This window comes from Podarcis pityusensis (assembly GCF_964106645.2).
Source record: "Podarcis pityusensis genome assembly, chromosome: 10".
Classification (NCBI taxonomy): domain Eukaryota; kingdom Metazoa; phylum Chordata; class Lepidosauria; order Squamata; family Lacertidae; genus Podarcis; species Podarcis pityusensis.
In genome coordinates this window covers 69,633,915-69,655,350 of record NC_138035.1, presented here as the reverse complement: position 1 = coordinate 69,655,350, position 21,436 = coordinate 69,633,915, and the positions used below count along the sequence as shown (strand labels likewise).

The following is a 21,436-nucleotide window of genomic DNA, read 5'->3' as shown; positions in this document are numbered from 1 at the left end:
TTTTTGTCACAACATCCCACAAGATATGTTGCTATAACCATTTTACTGCTTGTGACCCTCTATATTCATGTGTCTTTATTTCTCTCACTCCCCATGGGCCACCCATTTGTCAATCACCTGAAATCCCAATGACATCAGGTGACCTGCTTTCACCCACATGGATGAAAATTAAATTGTGTGATGGACTATGCAGAATTAGACAAACTGATAGGAAGGATTCGAAACCTGCGGGACCAGAGATTCTTAGAGGACTGGATAAATATCTGAACTATTTGAAAAGCAATTGTAATAAACAGATTACGCTAGTAGGACTGCAAGAAGTTTTGTAAGGAGGATTATGTGAAATATCACAAGGAAGACTATGAAGAGAATGATCAGTTAAGGACAAATAAAAGTAATAGAGAAATTAAGAAATGCAGATGAAGTGATAAAAAATGGGAAATCTTCAGAGGTAGTTGACGGAAGTCTAAAATACTGTATAAGATAAGAATGTATGTTAAATGACTGTTGGAAATGATATGTTAAAAAACTAATAAAAATGTATAATAAAAAAAGAAAAAGAAAATTAAACTGTGTGGGTTCAGAGAGAGAGAGAGAGAGAGAGAGAGAGCGCAAAACCTGCAGCTGTTTAATATCAACCCCACAAAGTACACTGAGCCATGGTCCAGGGCAACTGGAAGCCTGACAGGGGCTTATCAGTTTAAAATTGCCATGCAGGACTCTATGTAAGCACTGACAATTAGGTGTCTTGGCTGAAGAATGGGCTAAAATTTGTTTAAATAAAAATAGCATGTCACACATACGACTGCATGTATTATTTCCTCTAGAAAGCATTTGTGAGTTTGCAAATCTGGCCACAAATACTTTCCCCTCTGATAGAAATCAAATTTGATAGAAGCAGGTATAAGGAGGGCCTGGCACACATGTTGTACAATGTCTGCATTGGAAACAGAGCTTGGAGTATTACCATGGCATCTCTAGTTGAATTTTCATTTGACCCAGGAACTTAATTAGTTGCACTTGTGGATTACCTGAGGTAAAGTGGGGTTAACGACAGGGATGACCTGCTTCAGTTTTTCTGACAGAATTATGATGTCATCAATAGCCCACTGGTCATATCCTTCCCCTGAAAACACTGGCTGCCACCAGCGAAATCTAGTGCAGGGTGTCTTCGCAGCAGCAGGAAGTTCAAGGTAGACAAATCTAGATGCAAATATTTCCAACACGTTTAAAAGGTTACATACTAGGGAGGAGGGGCGTAGCATGGGTTGTCAGCACTCGGGGCAAGGCAAGTAATTTGCACCCCCTAACCCGTGGATTTGCGCCCCCTAACCCCCAGATGTTGCGCCCGGTGCGGCCGGCCCCCCCTGCACCCCCCACGCTACGCCACTGCTAGGGAGCTTGCACACACAGAATACCTGTGTGCTTGGATTATTTCACAATGTGTGTGTGTGTTTCATGACACATTTCTCTGACTTAAAAATGCTGCTTAAAAATATCATGTCACTTGAGTGAAAATGAACAGATAAATCATATGAGAGCTCAGATTGCTTAGTTGTGGCTTAGAATGCTTCTAATTCAGCAGTCTATCCAAAACAGAGATCCACACTATCCATTGAGTTTATCTTTTATTGTTAGTGATAGAGTACAGTGGTGCCCCGCAAGACGAATGCCTCGCAAGACGAAAAACTCGCTAGACGAAAGAGTTTTCCGTTTTTTGAGTCGTTCCGCAAGACGAATTTCCCTATGGGCTTGCTTCGCAAGACGAAACGTCTTGCGAGTTCTTGCGAGTTTGTTTCCTTTTTCTTAAAGCCGCTAAGCCGTTAATAGCCGCTAAGCCGCTAATAGCCGCTAAGCCACTAATAGCCGTGCTTCGCAAGACAAAAAAACGCAAGACGAAGAGACTCGCGGAACGGATTAATTTCGTCTTGCGAGGCACCACTGTATGGCTAGCAATGCTGGGCACTATACACAGAAACAGGCTTTTCAAATGTCCCATCATGGTCTGAACTGGTACCTGGACTTGCTGAAGTCAGAGAAGTACATTTCTGCCAGCAGATGCCAGTTGATGCCTCCGTTGTTGCTGTATTGCAACAGGATACCTTCTTCTCTGCTGTCTGGTTTGTTGCAGGAAGGAGTCTCCCCACCTATCTGAATGTAAAACTGGACAAAGTCTACCCACGCGGTGTCCAAATCCAAGCTGACCAGTTGCCTCTTTCCAGCCTACAGTAGGCAAGGGACAAAGGAGGGGGGCGATGACACAAAACAAAGCTACTGAGACAGCTAATATTTGTAGTAAAAAACAACAACAGGGGCACTTATTCTATACTTCAAATGTATGGGATATTAAGTGGATATTGTGAATCTGAGATTATCAAAGTGTTGTCGTGGCATCCACAAACTGAAGGTGCCAGTATGTACTTCAGATGGTAAAGCCTCAGTAAATGGACCAATCTGATATTATTGGTAGGGATATAGACTGTGCAGATATGAAACAAAGGGGAGGACAATAGCAGGTGGAATCTGTGGGAAGTTCTTTTAAAAGAAGCACACAATGTGAAAGAGCCATTGTCTGTCAAAGTAGGCAATATTGGGTTGGAAGAACAAATAGCCTGACTTAGTGTAAGGCAGCTCCCCCTGTTAGGAACTTACACACAGAAATACATCTAGGAGTATACAGTCGGGGATATTTCTCCTAGCTTGAATACAAAGGCCTATTTCAAAACCAAAAATCCTGAGCTTAGTATACAAAAGCCATTTGGTTAGGTCAAAACATATTTGTCATTTTGATGATGGCCTTCCCATGACAGCTTTCAGAAGTTATCCTCAGAAACCTCCAAGGCCTGCTGACAGACATCTGACAAGATCTATGTGGGCATTGAGTACCTAGAATTTATCACTTGGATTTAAACTGACTGATACACTTAAAATAAAATAAAAAGTCAGCAGAAATACATATTATGTTCCTTTCAGGGGACAAGAAGGTATATTTGACCTCGATCTGCCTGCCAAGAGCAAGGATTCCTATTTAAAGTTATCATTCAGACAATTAATTCAATACCTGCATTGGTTTTTGAATGGTGGAGCATCATTGGATCCCCAAAGTCAGAGCTTGAATCACCATATGAATATTTGGTCACAGAGAAGCAAAATTTGAACAATTTTTCCCCAGCTCAATTTTTTTAGTGGAGAAGTGATAATAATTTGGAGGGAGTTTTTTGGTAGGGGAGTCACATTTTAGGCTGCTGCTAGTTTGTCGGCTGCAGCATCCTGTCAACACCATATAACACCTCTGTTGAGGGAGCCGCACTGGCTGCTGTTTTGCTACCAGGCAGAGTTAAAGGTTTTGCTTTTAGCATTTAAAGCCCTAAACCACTTGGGACCAAGTTACCCATGGGATGGAAGCGTCCCATAGAGCCCTGCATGGCAACCATCCCCCTCAGATGGGGTACTGCTGGAAACTATCCTATTCCTCTAAGGGGCACTAAGTTTATAACCAGAAGCTGGGCTGTTAGTGTTGAAGCTCCAGTCCCCTGGAATCAATTTCCAGCTGAAATTAGACAAGTGTCTTCTGAAGACATTTTTTGTTTAAGAAGGGTTTCCCTCAGGTGACCCAGTGATTTATGGAATATCCACTGTATATTTGCAGAAATGATTTTCAGAAGCTGTATTTTGTGTGTGCATTTTATCTCATTTCTACCTTGCTGTACACCTCTTTGGTGGCTTCAGGCTGTGAAGCAGTTTATAAATGGGTAAAATAAATAAACAAATGTAGAATGCATAAGCTTCCAGCAGCTGGGATCCATTTGGGGACGGTCTGATTTCCCGAGGAAAGCACAGAGGACTCCATCTCTCATGTGAAGAGCTTATACAATGCCGGAAAGAACAGCTGTCTGTGTCATACTTCTAACATGAGAAACCACTCCATCAATGGGATGAGGCAGTACATAATTAAAGTTAATTAAAAAAAGGTCTCCAGTTACAGAAATCACAAAGGAAATGAGAAGGAAGGCTAATTAAAAGGAACAACATTCTTCAAATATGATTACAGACAATTAAAATAGAGTGAAAGGTAAAATCCAGAGTGGATGTTCTGTTTGCACAATGGCTTTTGATCCAGCAGAGGAACCCAATAAAATAAGAGAAGATGCAATTCAAATTGACTCATCTTTCCTGGAACAGGCCCCTGTGTCACCCCTGTTCCAGAGGATTGGGGAAATCTCCCTAACAGCATGGAGGGTGTGTGCTGGGAACTGGGGGCGGGGGGGGGGAAGGGTGGAAAGAGAATCAGCAAAATCGCCTTTCCTTCTCTTATATATGCAGCTTCCACCACTGGATCAAAAGCATTTTCCCTACATAAGCTGGGTACAAAACAAAATTTGTTAGTAATAATTGAAATTAAGACATGCATTTCCTATATCAGCAAAAATTCAAATAAACTAACCTTTTTTAACAATTCAAAGGCAACACACAAATAAAGACTTTTATTTAAAATAGCACATGTATCAACCTGGGGCTAGTGACGCTAAATGCACATGGCTTAAACAAAGACGTCTGTAACTGAGGAAAGCTTGCAGAAAATATTGAAACACAATTTGGATTATAGCATGTTTATTCCAATTTTACAGATTGAGAAATGTAAATACTGTAATCCACAAGTCAGGTGCAGTTTCAATGCTGGAGGCAAACAAACCATGGTTCATATCTTAACCAGGCTTTGGAAGGGTGGGAGAGCTGAATTGGGACACAGGGACCATACTTCTACGTTTCAGCCTCAAATAGTGGCCAGTCACTCCATTCTAGCTATACCTTCCTTTGCTTGCCAATGCTGAAATTGGGGCAGCATTTTCACAACACCCTGTTAGCTGGTCACCCAGACACATCCAATGCGACCCTATACATCTGTGAGATTTGGTCCACAGATAATAAACAAAGACCCAGCTGATGCTTTAAATATCAGGAGATCCTGGGTCTGCATTCCTGTTGTTGTTTTTTAAGTAAAAACATTGGTGGGCCACAGGGATTTTAGGTTTCATTTTAAAAATAAATCTAAACTCACATTTAATCTTGTATCACAGTGCTGACTTCCTTACTAGTTACATCAGATATAATTAAGTACGTATAAATGTGTATTAAGGTGTATGTACACATATACCTTGTTGAAATAGAGAGAGGATCCTGATGAGATGACTCCACAGCCTTCCTCTGGTTTTACAATCTCTCCACCAATCACCTCCTGCCATCCTGATTCTAAACTGTTTGGATTCTCAAAATCAGACATTATTGTTGAAGGGAGATTATTTGCAGGGTGACATTCAGCGCCTTGATATCCAGAATCACATCTGTAGAGAGGGGCAAACATTTATTGCTTGAAAAAATAAGTGTGCAAACAACCTTGCCCTATGTATGTGAACAGAGAGCTTGATAATATTTAGACAGGTGGAAGGTTCTTTTTCCACACGAAGAAAGCAGATCGTGAAGATTCCTGTCCTAAAGCTCTGTCTTCCTCACTAGATGTCTTCCATCCAGGGCACTGCAATGCACAGGCAACTCATGGCAAGTTAGGGTCTTCCTATGCCCCCAGACACTGGATCTGCTGGCTTTTGGAATAAAGGCCATGAACAGCAACTCATCCACTACAAGAGCAAACATGCAGTACCTGCAAACACCATGGTCACACCAGCCATGACCATTGCACATGTTTGGGCACTGCTGCCCAATGTATATGTTGTCTAAAGCCCATTCATCTTGCGCTGTGTAGTAGCTCTGACTCCAACGGAAACGTGTAGCACTGGACCTAAAATATAAAATAGATATATATAAACGTGTGTGTCATTAATATAACACTCAGTATATAAGCCCATTTCTTATAAGCAGTTTTGAGATTTTATTTCGATCAAGTGGCATATAAATTCTGTTAAATAAATAACCATAGCACATTGCATAAGAGCTTGCAAATTAAAGGATGACATTTCAAACGAGAAATATATAAGCTGGTTTTCAGAAAATAGTGCCTTCAATGGAATCCTGGACACTGGAAAGAAAATTGGTACTCACAGACTGTTTCTAAAGTGGAACGATTTGATACATACATAGAACAAAATTTAGCAACACTTCAATTGAGAAGTGATGCCAGAATGTTCAATGTGTCCCAGAAACTAACTAACTAACTTACTTAATTTATTTATTTTTACAAAGAGTGTGTGTGTGTGTGTGTGTGTGTGTGTCTGTCTGTCTGTCTGTCTGTCTGTCTGTCTGTCTGTCTGTCTATCTATCTATCTATCTATCTATCTATATCTTCCATTGAAAAATATTGTTGAGGACTGTAAGTAGTAACATATACCGTATTTTTCGCTCCATAGGGCGCACCGGACCTTAGGGCACACCTAGTTTTTAGGGGGGGAAATAAAAAAAAAATATTTCCCCCCCAACCCCAAAGAGCAAAGAAGCCAAGACAGCCAGCAGGATGGATCCTCTTTAGCCATGCGCAACCTCTCCAGCTGGGAGAGGCTGCGCGCGGCTTCGTTTTTAGCCGCGGTGCGCACCGACCCCTCTTGCTCTCCAGGCTTTAGTGAAAGCCTGCATTCGCTCCATAGGACGCACACACATTTCCCCTTCATTTTTGGAGGGGAAAAAGTGCATCTTATAGAGTGAAAAATACGGTAATTAAGATTTAAAAATTATTGAATTGAAATAAAAACAATAAAAAGCTGTACCCATCCAACCAATGATGTCTTTTCTCCTATCCTTTCCTATATAGTTTTGCAGTTTTATACTAATGGAGATTTGGACTGATCCTGGTCTTGTGGTGAGTGAGTCAAGATTTGTTTTAGTCAGTGATTAGGACTAGTTCCAGAAACAGAGATCTGAATGGAGTCCATATTGAAAAATGACCTTCTTCAGGTTGCAATCCATTTACAGTAAAATATTATATATTATATACAACATAATCATCTTGCATACCCTATGCGGTCTGAGCAATGGAAGGGGCTTTTAAAGGGTTAAGGATAACTAATCCATGTGAATAAACTTGAATACATATACTAAATCCAGTTTCCCATTATTCCACCTACATTTAGAAAGTGAAACTAAATTACAATAAACTTTTCACCCTGAATGGCAATTTTCAGGTCCATCCTGAATTGATGCTTTTCAAAGAAAATGTTTGACGTGTCCTTACACACGCAGAGTTTATGTGCATGGGCGGTTTTCTAGCTTTAATGATGTTCCCTTGGCAGAGAATGCATTTACAGGATAGCTCATAATGGCTATGGATGACTCATTCTAGCCTATCAAATCCGTTACTCATCTCTTAAGGACTCCCTAATGACACAGAGGCACAACTGATAATAAATGTCCACAGTGAGCCCTTTATTGTTTATCTTGTCAATGATCTGAAGATAATGGGTCATTGATTCCTGTCCTAGAAGTCCTTTACTGTCTTAGAATGGTGTTTCCAGAAGTCACTGCGGTACACCAAGGAGAGAGGGAAATCACTAAGCAAGCCTCATAAACATCAATGAAGTCAGAAGAGACTAACCACAAGCTGTAACATCCCAAACCCAATGAGGAACATGAAAGAATGTTTGCTTGCTTGTCGAATCCTTGTGTTGGTTTTTCTCTTTCATATCTAAGAGGAGTGCTCTGTGTTCTAAGTTTTGGGACTGGAGTTACATTTTGGCATTTCCTCATTTATTTATTTTTAATGGCAGTGACAAAAAAGATGCCTTTAAAATAAATTAATGGTATTTTTGATCTTGTATTAAAGTTGCCCCTGTGAGCTTCTGCTGAGGCAAAAACGTTTAGCTGTTGTTTCATACTGTTTAAATTGTTCAGTATTCCTGGGAGTTTTATGATCGGCTAATTGTTTTACTATTTTTGATATGCTGTGAACTGCCTAGAACAGGGCTTCTCAAACTTTCCACCTCCAAGACCCACTTGAGACAACTGAAAGTTACTGAGGGCACGGGAAGACACAGCCACAAAAGGGTGGCAGATGCTTATAAAGAATGTAAGTGAGTACTCTAGTTAAAAACACAAACCACTCCTCAAGATCTGATATCAGAGAACCTGAGGGATCATAGAATTGTATAGTTGGAAGGGACCACGAGGGTTCTCTAGTCCAAAACCCTGCAATGCAGGATTTTTTAGTCCAACCTGGGGCTCAAACCTACATCCCTGAGATTAAGGACTCAGTGCAATACACAGATGTGACACTAGATGGCAGCAGCGAGCTATGGCAAATTCAATATATTTTTCAAAACTTTTTTTTTTTAAAGCATTTTCACAGTGTTTTTTGTATGTGTGTAGATTCTACCCAAGAGTCTCATGCTCCCCCACCTGAGGGAGGAATTTTGAGAATCCTTATGAAAATGATCAGGTAGTTTTGGGTAATAAGTTGCACAGTTAGGTAGCAATCCTGTACACAAATGTCTGGTATTAAGTCCCATTAAACTCATCAAGAGCAGCCACACTGGTCCACCTAGTCACAGGCTTTCCCGTTATGCATTGTATTTCCATTTATATTTGTGTCATTATTTCTAAATTTGTGTCATTATTTCTAAATTTGCATTTATAATTCTATATGAGCACATGCAAATATGTGCCTTATTTCATCCCCTTTTTTGGTGAGGTCTTTCCTCTTTTGGTGATGAACAAGCATCCACCCTACTGTATATGTCTAGGATTGCATTGCTGGATTCTTACATAGGTGAAAAGAACATTTTGAAAAAACACAGCAAGGTTTAGGTGCCACTCCTTGAAATAACAATAAAAATATTCCTCCTCCTTCAAAATCTGCCTCCTCTTTACATTTTGAAAGCTACACTTTACCTCCAGGTGACAGCAGCATATGAGGATTACTGTATTTAGCACAGCAATTAACAATTTTAAAACTGCTTGGCCATATTAATTAAGAAACTAAAAAGGAAAGGGTGAATGTCAGCTGCATTCTCAGTGATAACAATTGGTTGCTTGGGCAATTACCACTTGGCAACTTCATAGAACAAGACTGTATGGCAATATGAGTTTTGTTACAGTGCTCAATCTGCTATTTACTAATGTTTAAAACTATGTTATGCTTTGCACTGTAACCATGCCCCCCCGTGCCCCCTGTCCTTTCGCTTCCTCACTTCTTTTCATATCAAATCAACTCTGTGTCAGATTTAAGCTTTCATTATATATCTACAGCTACAAAGTCTTAAAGGAAATTATCCTAATTTTGAAATACAGCAAATAGCGTTCCTTTCAGGCAAACCACAAAGTATGTTTTCTTATACTGGATTTAACATAATATAATGCTGGTTCTTTTCAACTATTAGGAGAGACTAAGGACCCAGGGCTGATGAAATTATATTTGCTACCTTCAGAGTTACTGTTAATTACATTTACCCAATTATCCTGCAACTCAGCCATTAGGTGTTGATTTGTTTATGAAGGCAGCAACTGGCAGCTGTTTGTATCTCATTAAGCCTGTTCTTATGTAAATGCCTTCCATAAAAGTGAAATTAATTTTCATCAGTGTTAGAAACGTATAATTCACGTACAATACAGTCCAAAGAGCAGGTGCATCCAGCCGATATTTTCAACACAAGTAACCTGTGCCTCATATTTTCCATCCCAGCAGATCCTGAGTTACACAAGGATCCTCTAAAACCTTGTGTGCTCAGATGTGCTACATTTACAGGTGCACATGTTGCTGAAAAAACAACAGGGCAGCTTATGGCAAGGAAAGTCATTGCCTGCTTAAATTACTTTGATTTGTGGTTGAGAAAGAGGAAGCATCCAGACCTCTAGGAAAGCACACACATGATTTGAACATCGGATCTCCTTGACCCTGCAAGATCTTTCATTCAAATAAATGCAGGACCCAGACTCTCGAAGTGTCCCTATTTTCCAGGGACAGCCCTGGATTTACAGAAGCTGTCCCAGTTTCTGATTTGATCCTGGAATGTCCAACATTTCCTTAGGATGTCCCTATTTTCATCGAAGAAATGTGGAGGGTATGTAGTTATCTGACCCTCCAGCCATTTGAAGGCAGCCCTGTATAGGGAAGTTTTCATATATTTTTGCAACCACCCAGAGGGGGTGGGCCAGGGCAAGCCAGTCAGATGGGCAGGGTATAAATAGTAAAAAAATTATTCATAATATTATTATGGAATAGAACGTCCCTATTTTCATCGGAGAAATGTTGGAGGGTATGCAGGAGGTCCCTTGTTCATTTGTTTAGTTCTCCCAACAGTGAAAAGAACGTAGAAGAAATATGGGACCACTGCATGAATTAAATGTCCACTCCCAGTTTCTCTCTGGGCAAAACGGTGAAATTAAATCAGACCCTGAGAGGTTTCAGACCAGTTGTTTATTTCCTAAAAATACATGATCATTTTTAATACGGGGTACACATTATAATATAATGTCATCACTTGGAAAGAAAAAAATAATTGATGGGGTAAGTAACAGAAAAGAGGTACATCTGAGTCATTTGTTATACAGAGAAATGGCCAAATGCAGGGAAATGAAAATAAGTTATCGATCTTGGGCTGATTTCCAGTTGCTGTGAGGCACTGGGTTTGAAGATAACCAAAGAGTAATGCTAATTTATTCATTTCATTCGCAAAAGAAGGAAGCCATAAAGGGTTTATAATACTGAAACCTATCTAGTTGTTTTTAAAAAATGTCAGAATTATTGTGACTACAAGACCAAAGAAAAAGTAGAGGAATCTTCTGATTTTTTGTTTTGGAAATGAATAAATGGAATGGTTATAAGATATTTATAGAAACTGGTGATTAATAAATGTATTTGCATTGCTTTGGTCATGGAAATTGTTAATAAAAACCTTATGATTGTTACTAATTCAGATCATAATAGGGGGAAAGCTAAGCTTTACTGGTTCCCTTTGATTTCAATAATAGAGCTAAGTGTGTGCTTAAATATTTCCACCTGATACCAAGAAGATTTTGTAGTGCTTACATCCAAATAAATTGTTTTTTCAAGGAATCACATTGCCAGAAACAAAAAGTATGACGCTTATCCTGAAATGACATTTTGGCCTATGCAGCATTAATTTCCTATCCCTCCTCTCATCAGTTCATTGTAACTGGGTTACAATATAATAATAATAATAATAATAATAATAATAATAATAATAATAATCTGGCTGGGTTTCCTCAGCCACTCTGGGCGGCTTTCAACAGAATATTAAAAACTTCCCTAAATAGAGCTGCCTTCAGATGTCTTCTAAAAGTTGGATAGTTGTTTATTTCCTTGACATCTCACAGGAGGGCGTTCCACAGGGCAGGTGCCACCACTGAGAAGGCCCTCTGCCTGGTTCCCTGTAACCTCACTTCTTGCAGTGAGGGAACTGGACCTCAGTGTCCGGGCTGAATGATGGGGGTGGAGACGCTCCTTCAGGTATACTGGGCCGAGGCCATTTAAAATATCACTACATGATATCAATAAACCAAAACCCATGCAATCATTAAAACCATTTAAAACAATAATTAGCAGCAATTACCGGTATTAACGGATAATATCAACATTTCAACACAACTGTTTCATGCTTCTAAATTCCCTGAGCAACAGGAAGTTGCAGAGATCTTTACATGCACAGTTATTATTTATTTTATTTAAAATATTTTTTCTGACCACTCCCACCAGCCCTCTACTGTGATTTTGTGATGCCAAAAGCCTATTGTGACTCCCTACCTAAGACATCCAAAAGGTGCCCTTTAAAAACACATGAATTGGCCACACCAGCTAGAAGATTTTTGCCAGACTCATGCTGACATGCCTAAAAAAAGGTTTGTTGCCCTTGCCTTGTAGGATCCAGGTGGGTGTTTCTGATGAGAGCGTATTGTAGACTTATGTCTTTTGTAATAAACGACTTATTTGAAAAACATAAAATTAATAATATAAATATGAATAAAATAAAAAGGAAGCTTCCAATAATAGAACAGCATGACTGATATAACTCTATAAATGTAATTGGGCCATAAAGGTAATTTGGACAACCCTCATATTTGCATGAAAGACAGCAGGATATGTTCATTAGGAAAAGCAGATATTACCATGTTTTCTGAGGTAAAAGTACTGTGATTCTCCTCCACTTTGTATATTCACTGGAATGGTAGATGCTTGCTGGTGTAAACTCCTGGCAGCTAGGCATACTTGGAAGACATTCCTTAAGGCGGAAAGGGGCGGAGGACAGGACACACAAGAATATCAGGATTAATGCGAAGACATTAAAATTAACTTTTTTAAAAAGGTGTGAAGGTTATTTAACCAATAACATTCACTGCAAGGGAGGGGAACATCAGACTTCCCTCTTTGGTCCTTGAGACGCTACAGAGGCCACACGCCATCCTCAGACACATCCTTTCCCCTCATGGCCCTTGCTTCACTTTCTGCTTTTGCTTGGCTGAATTGTCTGCTTGAACTTTAATAATAATTTATTCCTTGGCTTGACGAAGGCTTGGGAGGAGTTTGAGAGTGTATAAAAGCTAGCCTCCTTTTGCCTCTCACCCCACCTGCTGATAGTTTGTGCCCCCTTGAAAGTTACCCTGAAGTGAATGTATTCCTCAGGCTGAAATGGGTTCCCAATCCTGCGCTACAATATTTCTGTCATGAATAAAATACATCATAAGGCATCAAAACATTATCCTTTCATCCAGGGATAGACCATTTCTGTTAAGTTGTGGGTGAACATATCAGACGACACAGCGATTCTTCAAACAGCTCTTGTTTATTCACAGGCCAGAACAGAACTGAAGGGTTCAGCCAGCCTGCTTATATAGAGCTCCACTACAACGCAACTGTAATAACTTTCTGTAACTATCCAATTACTGAATGTCACTTTCAATCCCTTATTTGCATATGTGGACCTGAGTGAAAACTATCTATAGTATCCCCCTGCTGGCCCAGGATGAGAACTTCAGTACATAACAATTTCTAGATTCTCTGGGGCCATTCTATACCTCAGACATTGCTTCTGGGGTCAGCCCTCCCACAGTTGGAGCTATAATAAAGTTGGAATTATCCAGTACTGGCAGAATAAAGTTGCTTTGAGGGCTGGATTCATTCCATGTTTCATTGGAATAATACCTGAGCTTCCCCAGAGGTGGTTTTAGGGTAGTGAGACTGGTTCGGCCACACTGGGCACTGCACTACACTACACTGCAGGGGGTGGTACAACAAAACTGTAAAATGGATCACAAGAGACTGGAGGAGGGGGGCCACCAAATTTTAGTGTCACACAGGGCACCACTGAAATTTGAGAGCCCAAAGTCCACCATTGGCATCCTGCAGATGGTGCACGAAATCTAGAAAAACTAAGGCGAATGTAAATCAATAGAACTCAGGGTATTGACTGAGTGCTTGCCCCACAGATGCCTGTGGGGTGTAAATGTGCCTGTTTTTGCCTAGATCGCAGCCCATGAGTTATGTTTTCCTACAGGAAAACTTATTAGGTAATTTTATAATCTAGAAATGGCAAACTGATTAGTTAAGCAGGGGTCAGCAAACTTTTTCAGCAGGGGGCTGGTCCACAGTCCCTCAGACCTTGTGGGGGGCCGGACTATATTTTGGAAAAAAAATATGAACAAATTCCTATGCCCCACAAATAACCCAGAGATGCATTTTAAATAAAAGCACACATTCTACTCATGTAAAAAGATGCTGATTCCTGGACCATCTGTGGGCCGGACTGAGAAGGCGATTGGGCCGGATCCGGCCCCTGGACCTTAGTTTGCCTACCCATGGTTTAAGCTATTGTTTAATAGCAAGCCAAGATAATAAATCTGGTCTGTTTCAATTAACCACAATTTAAACCTAACAAAGATTTGTCTTTTGGCGCACAACAATAAATTGTTAGTGCTAAACCGGTAGCATGTGCTTCCGGTCTCTTCCTTATCTCCAAACCAGAGGGAGAGGAGAGGACAGAATGTGTGAACTTGACTTATCAGCAGGCTTGATCACATAATGCTCAATGGGGGGTTAGCTTTATGTCCATACTGTTGCAATGAACCCAAGCAAACCTCAGGCTTGTGCATTCACCTCTCTCCTCCAATGAGGTCTCTGGAAGAGAGATTTCACTAGCATTTATTTTCTGTTTCCCTTCAATTTGGCTTGTCGTGTCATCTGGCCCAGGGACAACAGTTTATATAGCAAACTCTGGTCAGGTTAACAAGCCAGGTTCAGGAACCACTGTTTGCAGTTGGGCTGTTTTGAAATTAAGCAGAGTTGCTACAAGCCAGACAGTGCAACAAGCCCAAGACCAACACACACAGCTTGCGCACATAGTAGTAAACCATGTTTTAGTGTTAAGCGGGAACTGGGCTGCCTTCCTTGATCGGACTTACCTCTTGAACCAGATGCCAAGTAAGACCATGGTTAGTAGAGTATTCCAGCTTCACTTGGTTGTCCATGTGAGGCCTGTACGGCTGCCCACAGCCCATTACCAAGTTGAACTGTAGCATATAGGATGCTCCAATTTGCATTGACTGTGTTTCCACATAGCGCATGCTAGAAGCTAGCTTAGAGTCTCCTGTAAAACTGGAAGAAATAAGGATTTGCTTTAAAAAATAGTTGAGAAGCAGCAGCTATTCACGACCATGACACTTTTTGTTTAGTTATACCTGTTGTTATTTTTTTCTCACAGCATGAAAGTGCATGCTGTGGGCATGAGGAAGTAAAGACCTGTGGTTCAGAAAATTACAAAAAGCAATGAATATTATAGGTCAAGAAAATAATTAGCTGGATTCTGTATGCTGTTGGGTCACTAAGAATGCAGACAGGGAAGAATGCCACACTAGGAAGTAAAGTGGTAGAAAAAATGTCTTTAATTTTGAAAGGCTATCTGCTGTTTATTATTAAGTAGAAACTGGGACCACAATAGTGTTAAGAAGCAGTTTTACTGAAATAAGTGCTGGATCATTTTTGGTATAAAATTTTGGTATAAAATTCAGTGAATGAATTATGCTGAATTAGACCATGTCTATTCAGAAGGACGTCCCATTAAATTCAATGGGGCTTTCTCCCAGTTACATTGCAATGACTGCAGTCTCAGGACTCATCTATACAGCTGCAAATAAAACGTTTTGTGTTGTAAAGTGCATTATATAAATGTGACACTAGATGGCAATGGTAAGCTATGGCAAATTCAATATATTTTTCAAAACCTTTTTTTAAAAAAAACAAAAAACCTTTTTGCAACATTTTTTATATGTGTCTAGATTCCACCTCAGTTAAGTGGAGTTTCCTATCAGCTCTTGAAGTCCCCTCCTCTCAGGGTTCTCCCATTTTTGGTACTGGCTTCCACTTTTTCTTCTTACAATTTTCTTCTGGTTATAGTCTGCCTCTTGCTCACTCAGCAGCAATGCCCTTAAGCTTCAAACTGCTTGTCTCCTGAGTTTCAGGCTCTGAGACTCAGGAGTCCTGGCAACCACAGGTTCACTTTAAAATAGTGTTCAGTGGGACCTATTTTCAGGGGCATAGCCAGTGTAAATATTCTGTTCTTCTAAGAGAACAGTAGCAGCACCGGGATTAGCACTAAAGTGACCTTGGTGCCTAAAATTTAACTCAGCGTGTACCTTTGAGCTTTAGTAGGTTATGTTGAAAAATCAACATTTTAAAAGGAAATATTAAATTGGTTGGGCATTGTTATGCCCCAGAAGCTTAAGAACACATGCTCTGAACAGCTAGAGTTTGCCCCCTTCCTTACATGTGCTTTGCTGGTTGACAGCTGCCATTTTGGGGCAGAAACCATGGAGAGAGGGAGGGGGGAAAGAGATTGGACAAATAAGAGAGCAGGAGAGATAGGAGAAATCCGTTTTCCCTTTGGCTCTCTTTCACTGGTCGGTTGCAGCCATTTTAGGAAGAAAGCATTGTGGGTGGAGGGAGAGTCACAGATAAAAATGTCCCCATAGGAAATTTGGGAAATAGTCAGCTCGTTATGTGAATGCTACCCTAACAAATGAATTCCTGGGGCCTGCATGTACTGCCTGTCTGATAATAAAATAAATAAAAATTACTCAGGACAGACAGACACACACACACACACACACAAAATTTAATAATGTAAGGCTAAATAAGAATCACATGAGACAAACAACAATGAACTTAAAGCAAACACCTTTGGGGAAGGGGTTTCCCCCCCACTTATTCTGATAAGAACAAGCAAACAACACAAGACTCTGAAGCAAGCAACAAGAAGATTAAATTGGAAGGATAATGAAAATACCACATGGTTTTAAATGAAAGAATGGAAAACAGGACTGCATTGGACTTAAACAACAGAAAGTCTCGCTCCAACTGCTGCACCATAACTCTTTAAATAATGTTCCTGCTCCTCAGAAAACAGGAAAACTGCAAGATGCACATGAGATCAGAGCTATTTACTTGCTTCAACATCATTCCCCCAAAGCACTGGGACTGGAGAACCCTGATAAAATGATTCCCACTGATTGTAAGCAAGACCTGTCCGTCACAATGGAGCTGCCCGTTCTCCTCTCCTACCTTGGTGTTTTCCTTATATGGTAAGCCAAGTTACATTAGTAAGACACCTGTCTGCAGCATTGTCTGAATTGCTGAGCTGCCACAAAGTGCTTTGGGGGGGCCCTGCTTTGATTCAGGGTGCCTCATACAGACCCTGCTTCACCTCTGAGAAGCTGAAGACCCCCCCAAAGCTCCCCTGATTGGCTCAGGATTTGGGATTTGTCTGGATCTTCTACGTGGCTAAAATATATCAGGCTGAATAATAAACTGGATTTCTCTGTGTTGGTCAATCCACTATATATTCTTGCCTTCTTTTATGTTCATTGCACTGGATATGTATCCGGGGTGGGTGGGTAGAATAACTTTGATGCCTTCTAAGTGCTGGGAATTTCTCCCCCTGCCCCCTCAACTCCTAAACACTAAGAAAGCACAATCTCTTTGTCTCATAGGCCGTTGTTAAAGGATCAAAAAAAGATCAAAGAAGGTATGTTATGCAGGGACCATACTGAGTATGATATGCGAAGAGATGCTTTTTAAAAAACAACAACGGTACCTTTTCATAGTTTCGTTTTATGCCTACAGATTGCCAGTAGCCATACCTCAGTAGCATTAAAGACACTGACTCTATTCCCTCTCTCATTTCTTCCTTCTGTAATTCTCCAGTGTACCTGCCTACTGCTGATTTTTACTGCTGGATTCCCGACCCCCTCTTCCTTTGTGTGAAAAAACATATGCTTGGAATCAATTTGAGCACTGTCAGAAGGTAGCCAAATATATTGGCTGCATCATAAAAGAAGAGTGATCAAATGCTCTCCAGAAACAAGGAATCAAGAGGATGTTTGTTATAAACATTCTTCTGGGAAATGAATTCTGCTCGTACATTTAATTAAATGATGTGCACACTCAGAAATAGTCAACTTCTGTGGGTATTCCCAAAGTAATCAGTCCACCTGCAAGCACTGTAGACTAATTGGCACATGTGGGGATAATAGCATAAGTAAATGTACAGGGACTTTCACAACCACTGCACTTTTGAATCCATGACTTTCAATAACAATGGAAACCCCTGTGAATACAGATAAATTGTTGTTGGACAAATCGAGCATGTTAACATAAGAGATTGCAGATTCCCACAGTCAACCTTGTCATTTTGCCTCAGAAGATAGCAAAGTTTTTATAACAGGGAGGTGGTTTTTTTGGTCATGTCTGATTCACCTTGCCTTAACCTCTAAGGACCTCAATACATATGTGAAGTTTCATATATGGAATTTCACACACGTAATGGTACCAGCATCCATGGAGCTCAGTACATCATCCAGAAACACTTTTCTGTATTTAGCAGATTAGCCACTAATGCAAGGGGGAAATCTGAATTAGGATACCATTGTGAACCATTAGTAGTAGCCATGGTTACTACCACCTAGTTCTTTTTAGGAAAAGCTGAGCCACCGTCACGTAGATCACTGCAGCTATTGGATGTACTGATACACAAATCTGACTTCTTCGGAGATTCATTCATTCATTCTTTCATTCATTCATTCATTGCTATTGTAATATATTTATACAAATCTCTATGCAAATGCTCACAGAACTTTAAGATTAACAAGTGCCTCCCCACTTAAGCAAACTGGAAATAATTCCAGAGTGACTTTGTACAAACCTAAGTTATTACTTCATACGCCTACAGTAACAGGAAAAAACACAGCCCTTATCCACTGTGTATAGTTCAACCACTCTAGTTTTCAAAGGTGATCTGGGCTGTGAATATTATTATTATTATTATTATTATTATTATTACCACCACCAAATATTGGTCTGAACGTTAATGGATAATTAATGGAACAAGTTACTTTATAGTTTGAGCTAATATCCATCCATGAAGCAGCAGTAAAGGAGAGGAAATACTTCAGTGGGAAAATGTATAAAAACTTTTATAAATGCCAGAGCTTAAATCTTGAAGCAGAAATAGATTCTGCTTTACAAATTCCTGTCAACAAAGGGAAACCCACCATATAATTATAAGCATTCCCCCCCCCCCTTGAAATTGTGCTTTAAGATGACATGGTGTAAAATGATTTATAGCATATTGACTACAGTTCTTCTAATGAAAAAGCAATTGTCAGAGTTCTCCCAGGAGAACACTCTTCATGCCATAGCAATCCATGCTCATGGAAAGTCATGAGTTAGAAAATGAGAAGCAAATGGACTCACAGCTGGGAGAAGCCAACAATAATTAATTTAACTACCAGCCATTTGCACAGACCTGATATAAGTAAAAAATTTCCCTTGAGACATGCAAGGTCAGGGAAGGGAATAGTCCACATCTCACAAAGCACCCAAAGAATATTTATACAGCCCAATAATTTAAGTGCACACAATGCTTTTCTGTCCAATTCAGCAATAATCAACCAATAATCAACCAAGAAGAGAAGGCTGCAGAGTAATTAGCACTGTAGTTTCTTGTTTGGACTTACAGGGGGAGCGGGGGGACAGGGCACCAAAAGAAGAAAAGAAGAAAAAACAAGAAAAGAACTTTTACCTTGCCACCTAATAAAAAAAGCCCATCAAAAAAATCCCCACATATGCTATGCCAATCTAAAGAGACCAGAGGGAAAGCAATGGCATTAAAGGCCTTTCATGCCAACCCTTTGATGAAAATGATGCAAACAGTTTGAGCATGGCCATGTTGTTTCATTTTAATGAGCAGTGAGTACTTCCATTGTCCTTATTAAAGTGGTTAATGCAGTTTCAACAGCCTCATTATCACTGCCAAAGCACATTTTACGTTGTTCTCGCAGCCAAGTCAACTCCTTTTAGTTTGAGAGGTGATCAGAAAGTCAAATCAGACTGTTCAAAATCTACTTGTTAATAAAAGTCCTGGCGTGTTAGTCCTGGGTGCCCTTGGGCCAACAGTTCTATTATTTACTGTTTTCTCATAATCACAATGATTCCAGTTTCTCAAAGCAAATTATTCATTATATAGCAAATCCATAGCAGCAAAAAAAAATCTTGATTAGAGATGGATGAATGTTTACTGGGTGGTTTGATGAAAGCAGAAAAATAAAGTTCTTGTAATCAGGCTTGGAGCCCTCATGTTTGAATCAGGATACCTTTCAACTTTATTTGAACAGATGCTGACAATTAATGAAAAATAACTTTTCACCATACCAGTCCTAATGCATTAGTAATACTAGTACACAAAGTTTATGCTAATGCAATATTCATATGCAAGTGCATTATGAAATAAAACCTTCAAAAGCAACTGAAACATAGCTTAATAACACTGATTCTTTCCATTGGTGCATTAAACTGCTTTGGTTCATAATAATAATATCTTAAGTGCTGGATCCACGGTTAGTCTTGATCAGGGGTCGGCAAGTTTTACCTCACCTGGGCCAGTTCACTCCCGTGGAGATCACTCCGTGGGACGGATTGCGTCTGCGCAGATGCGATTTCTGGTGCCATGGAGGCGAGTCCGTGCTACGCCGGTTTAGCGCAGCACGCAGGGATTCGCTGAGCAGGCGGCTTGGTTCAGGGCTGTCTCCTGGGCCGTTTAAACGACGCCCGTGGGCCGCTTGTGGCCCATGGACCGCAGGTTGCCAACCCCTGGTCTTGATGCAAGCAGTCATGCCTAATTTTAAACTCCACTGATTTCAGTGTGTCTGCTTTAGGCATGACAAACCCATCTGGGTCTAACCCTACGTTACAGTGTGAAAGAACCTATATACTGGAATCTGTATAGCACACACATATTTCCTCCCCAGAAGTACTATTCATTGGGTCTTACTCACACAAGCATAGTCTCATACATGGAAATATCCATTCAGAAATAACTTATTTATTTATTTACTAAGTTTTAAAGAAACCCTCCCATACAAAGCAGCTTTCAATTTTGTAATCTCTCACTTTCGCTTTACGGAAGTACCAGTGTCCTCACTACAGATCACCCTTTATTCAATAGATTCACTCTTGTCATAAAATTCAGAAGAAATGCATGAGATGAGAATGTTCATAGGTGGAAAAAATGAATAAGGGTTAAAGGTACTTTGCACAGAAAATTAAACAACATTTCTTTGTGTGCCTTCTCCATCAGAGGTCCAGAGGGTGGCAACACAAGAACGGACCTTTTTTGCAGGAGCTCCCCATTTGTGGGATGCTCTCTCCAGGGAGGCTTGCCTTGCGCCTTCATCTTTAGGCGGCAGGCAAAAACATTTCTCTTTGACCAGGCCTGTAATATTCTATGTCCTTTGAAATTTGTTTGTGGGAAGGGGGTCTTTGTTTTTGTTCTTACTCTTATTGTGTAACTGGTGTTCTCATTTTGTATTTTTATATTGTGAACTGCCCTGTAATCTTTGGATGAAGGGCAGAATAAAAATAAAAACCCCTAATATGCATTCTGCATATTGTTGTCACAGTCTATCTTTACAGTGTACAGTAATGCACTGGAAAGCATTACGGATGTGGTTCGATAACTGATCTACCACTGAGATACTCCAATATGTAGTGTGGCATGGAACTGTAGGGTGTCATACAATTGCAGTGTAGGGAATTGCTGGTGCTGCAACAGCAACACACAGCAGAGTAGCATTAAAAAACGCCCCCACTAATGTGAAATACAGAACTAAGAGCAGAAGTAGAGCTATGGCAAAACAAGAGACAATTCCCTGAACACCATTCTATAGGTGATTTGGGACACCAAGAAGCCTGCTATACTGACAAAATATGACCTATCTGATATGCAGTAACAGGATTTTGTAATGAGACAGCAGCTGGCAAGTAGATATTACATATCCCACACTACGGGGATGTTGGCAAAAACACTGGGGGGAAATATTCATGGGAGTAGGTTTATGAGTTTTCCATGCAGAGACCATTTTATATCTGAAAACTGCTGGGAACTTATCCAGCCACAGTGAAAACCTTTCAAAACCCCATTGGATTCAATGG

The 21,436-nt window shown here is 40.2% G+C and overlaps 1 protein-coding gene across 3 annotated transcripts in view; it reads right to left on the bottom strand.

Moving 5' to 3' along the window:
- RELN (reelin) overlaps positions 1-21,436 on the bottom strand; it is a 285,563-nt gene that overhangs the window by 84,383 nt on the left and 179,744 nt on the right. For all 3 annotated transcript variants that reach the window (XM_081023370.1, XM_081023371.1, XM_081023372.1), the window contains 6 exons: positions 14,356-14,548; positions 12,067-12,179; positions 5,660-5,797; positions 5,156-5,342; positions 2,018-2,223; positions 1,032-1,203 (listed from right to left, as the gene is read on the bottom strand). In XM_081023370.1, the coding sequence (XP_080879496.1) occupies positions 1,032-1,203; positions 2,018-2,223; positions 5,156-5,342; positions 5,660-5,797; positions 12,067-12,179; positions 14,356-14,548 (1,009 nt within the window). The remainder of the gene's footprint in view (positions 1-1,031; positions 1,204-2,017; positions 2,224-5,155; positions 5,343-5,659; positions 5,798-12,066; positions 12,180-14,355; positions 14,549-21,436) is intronic.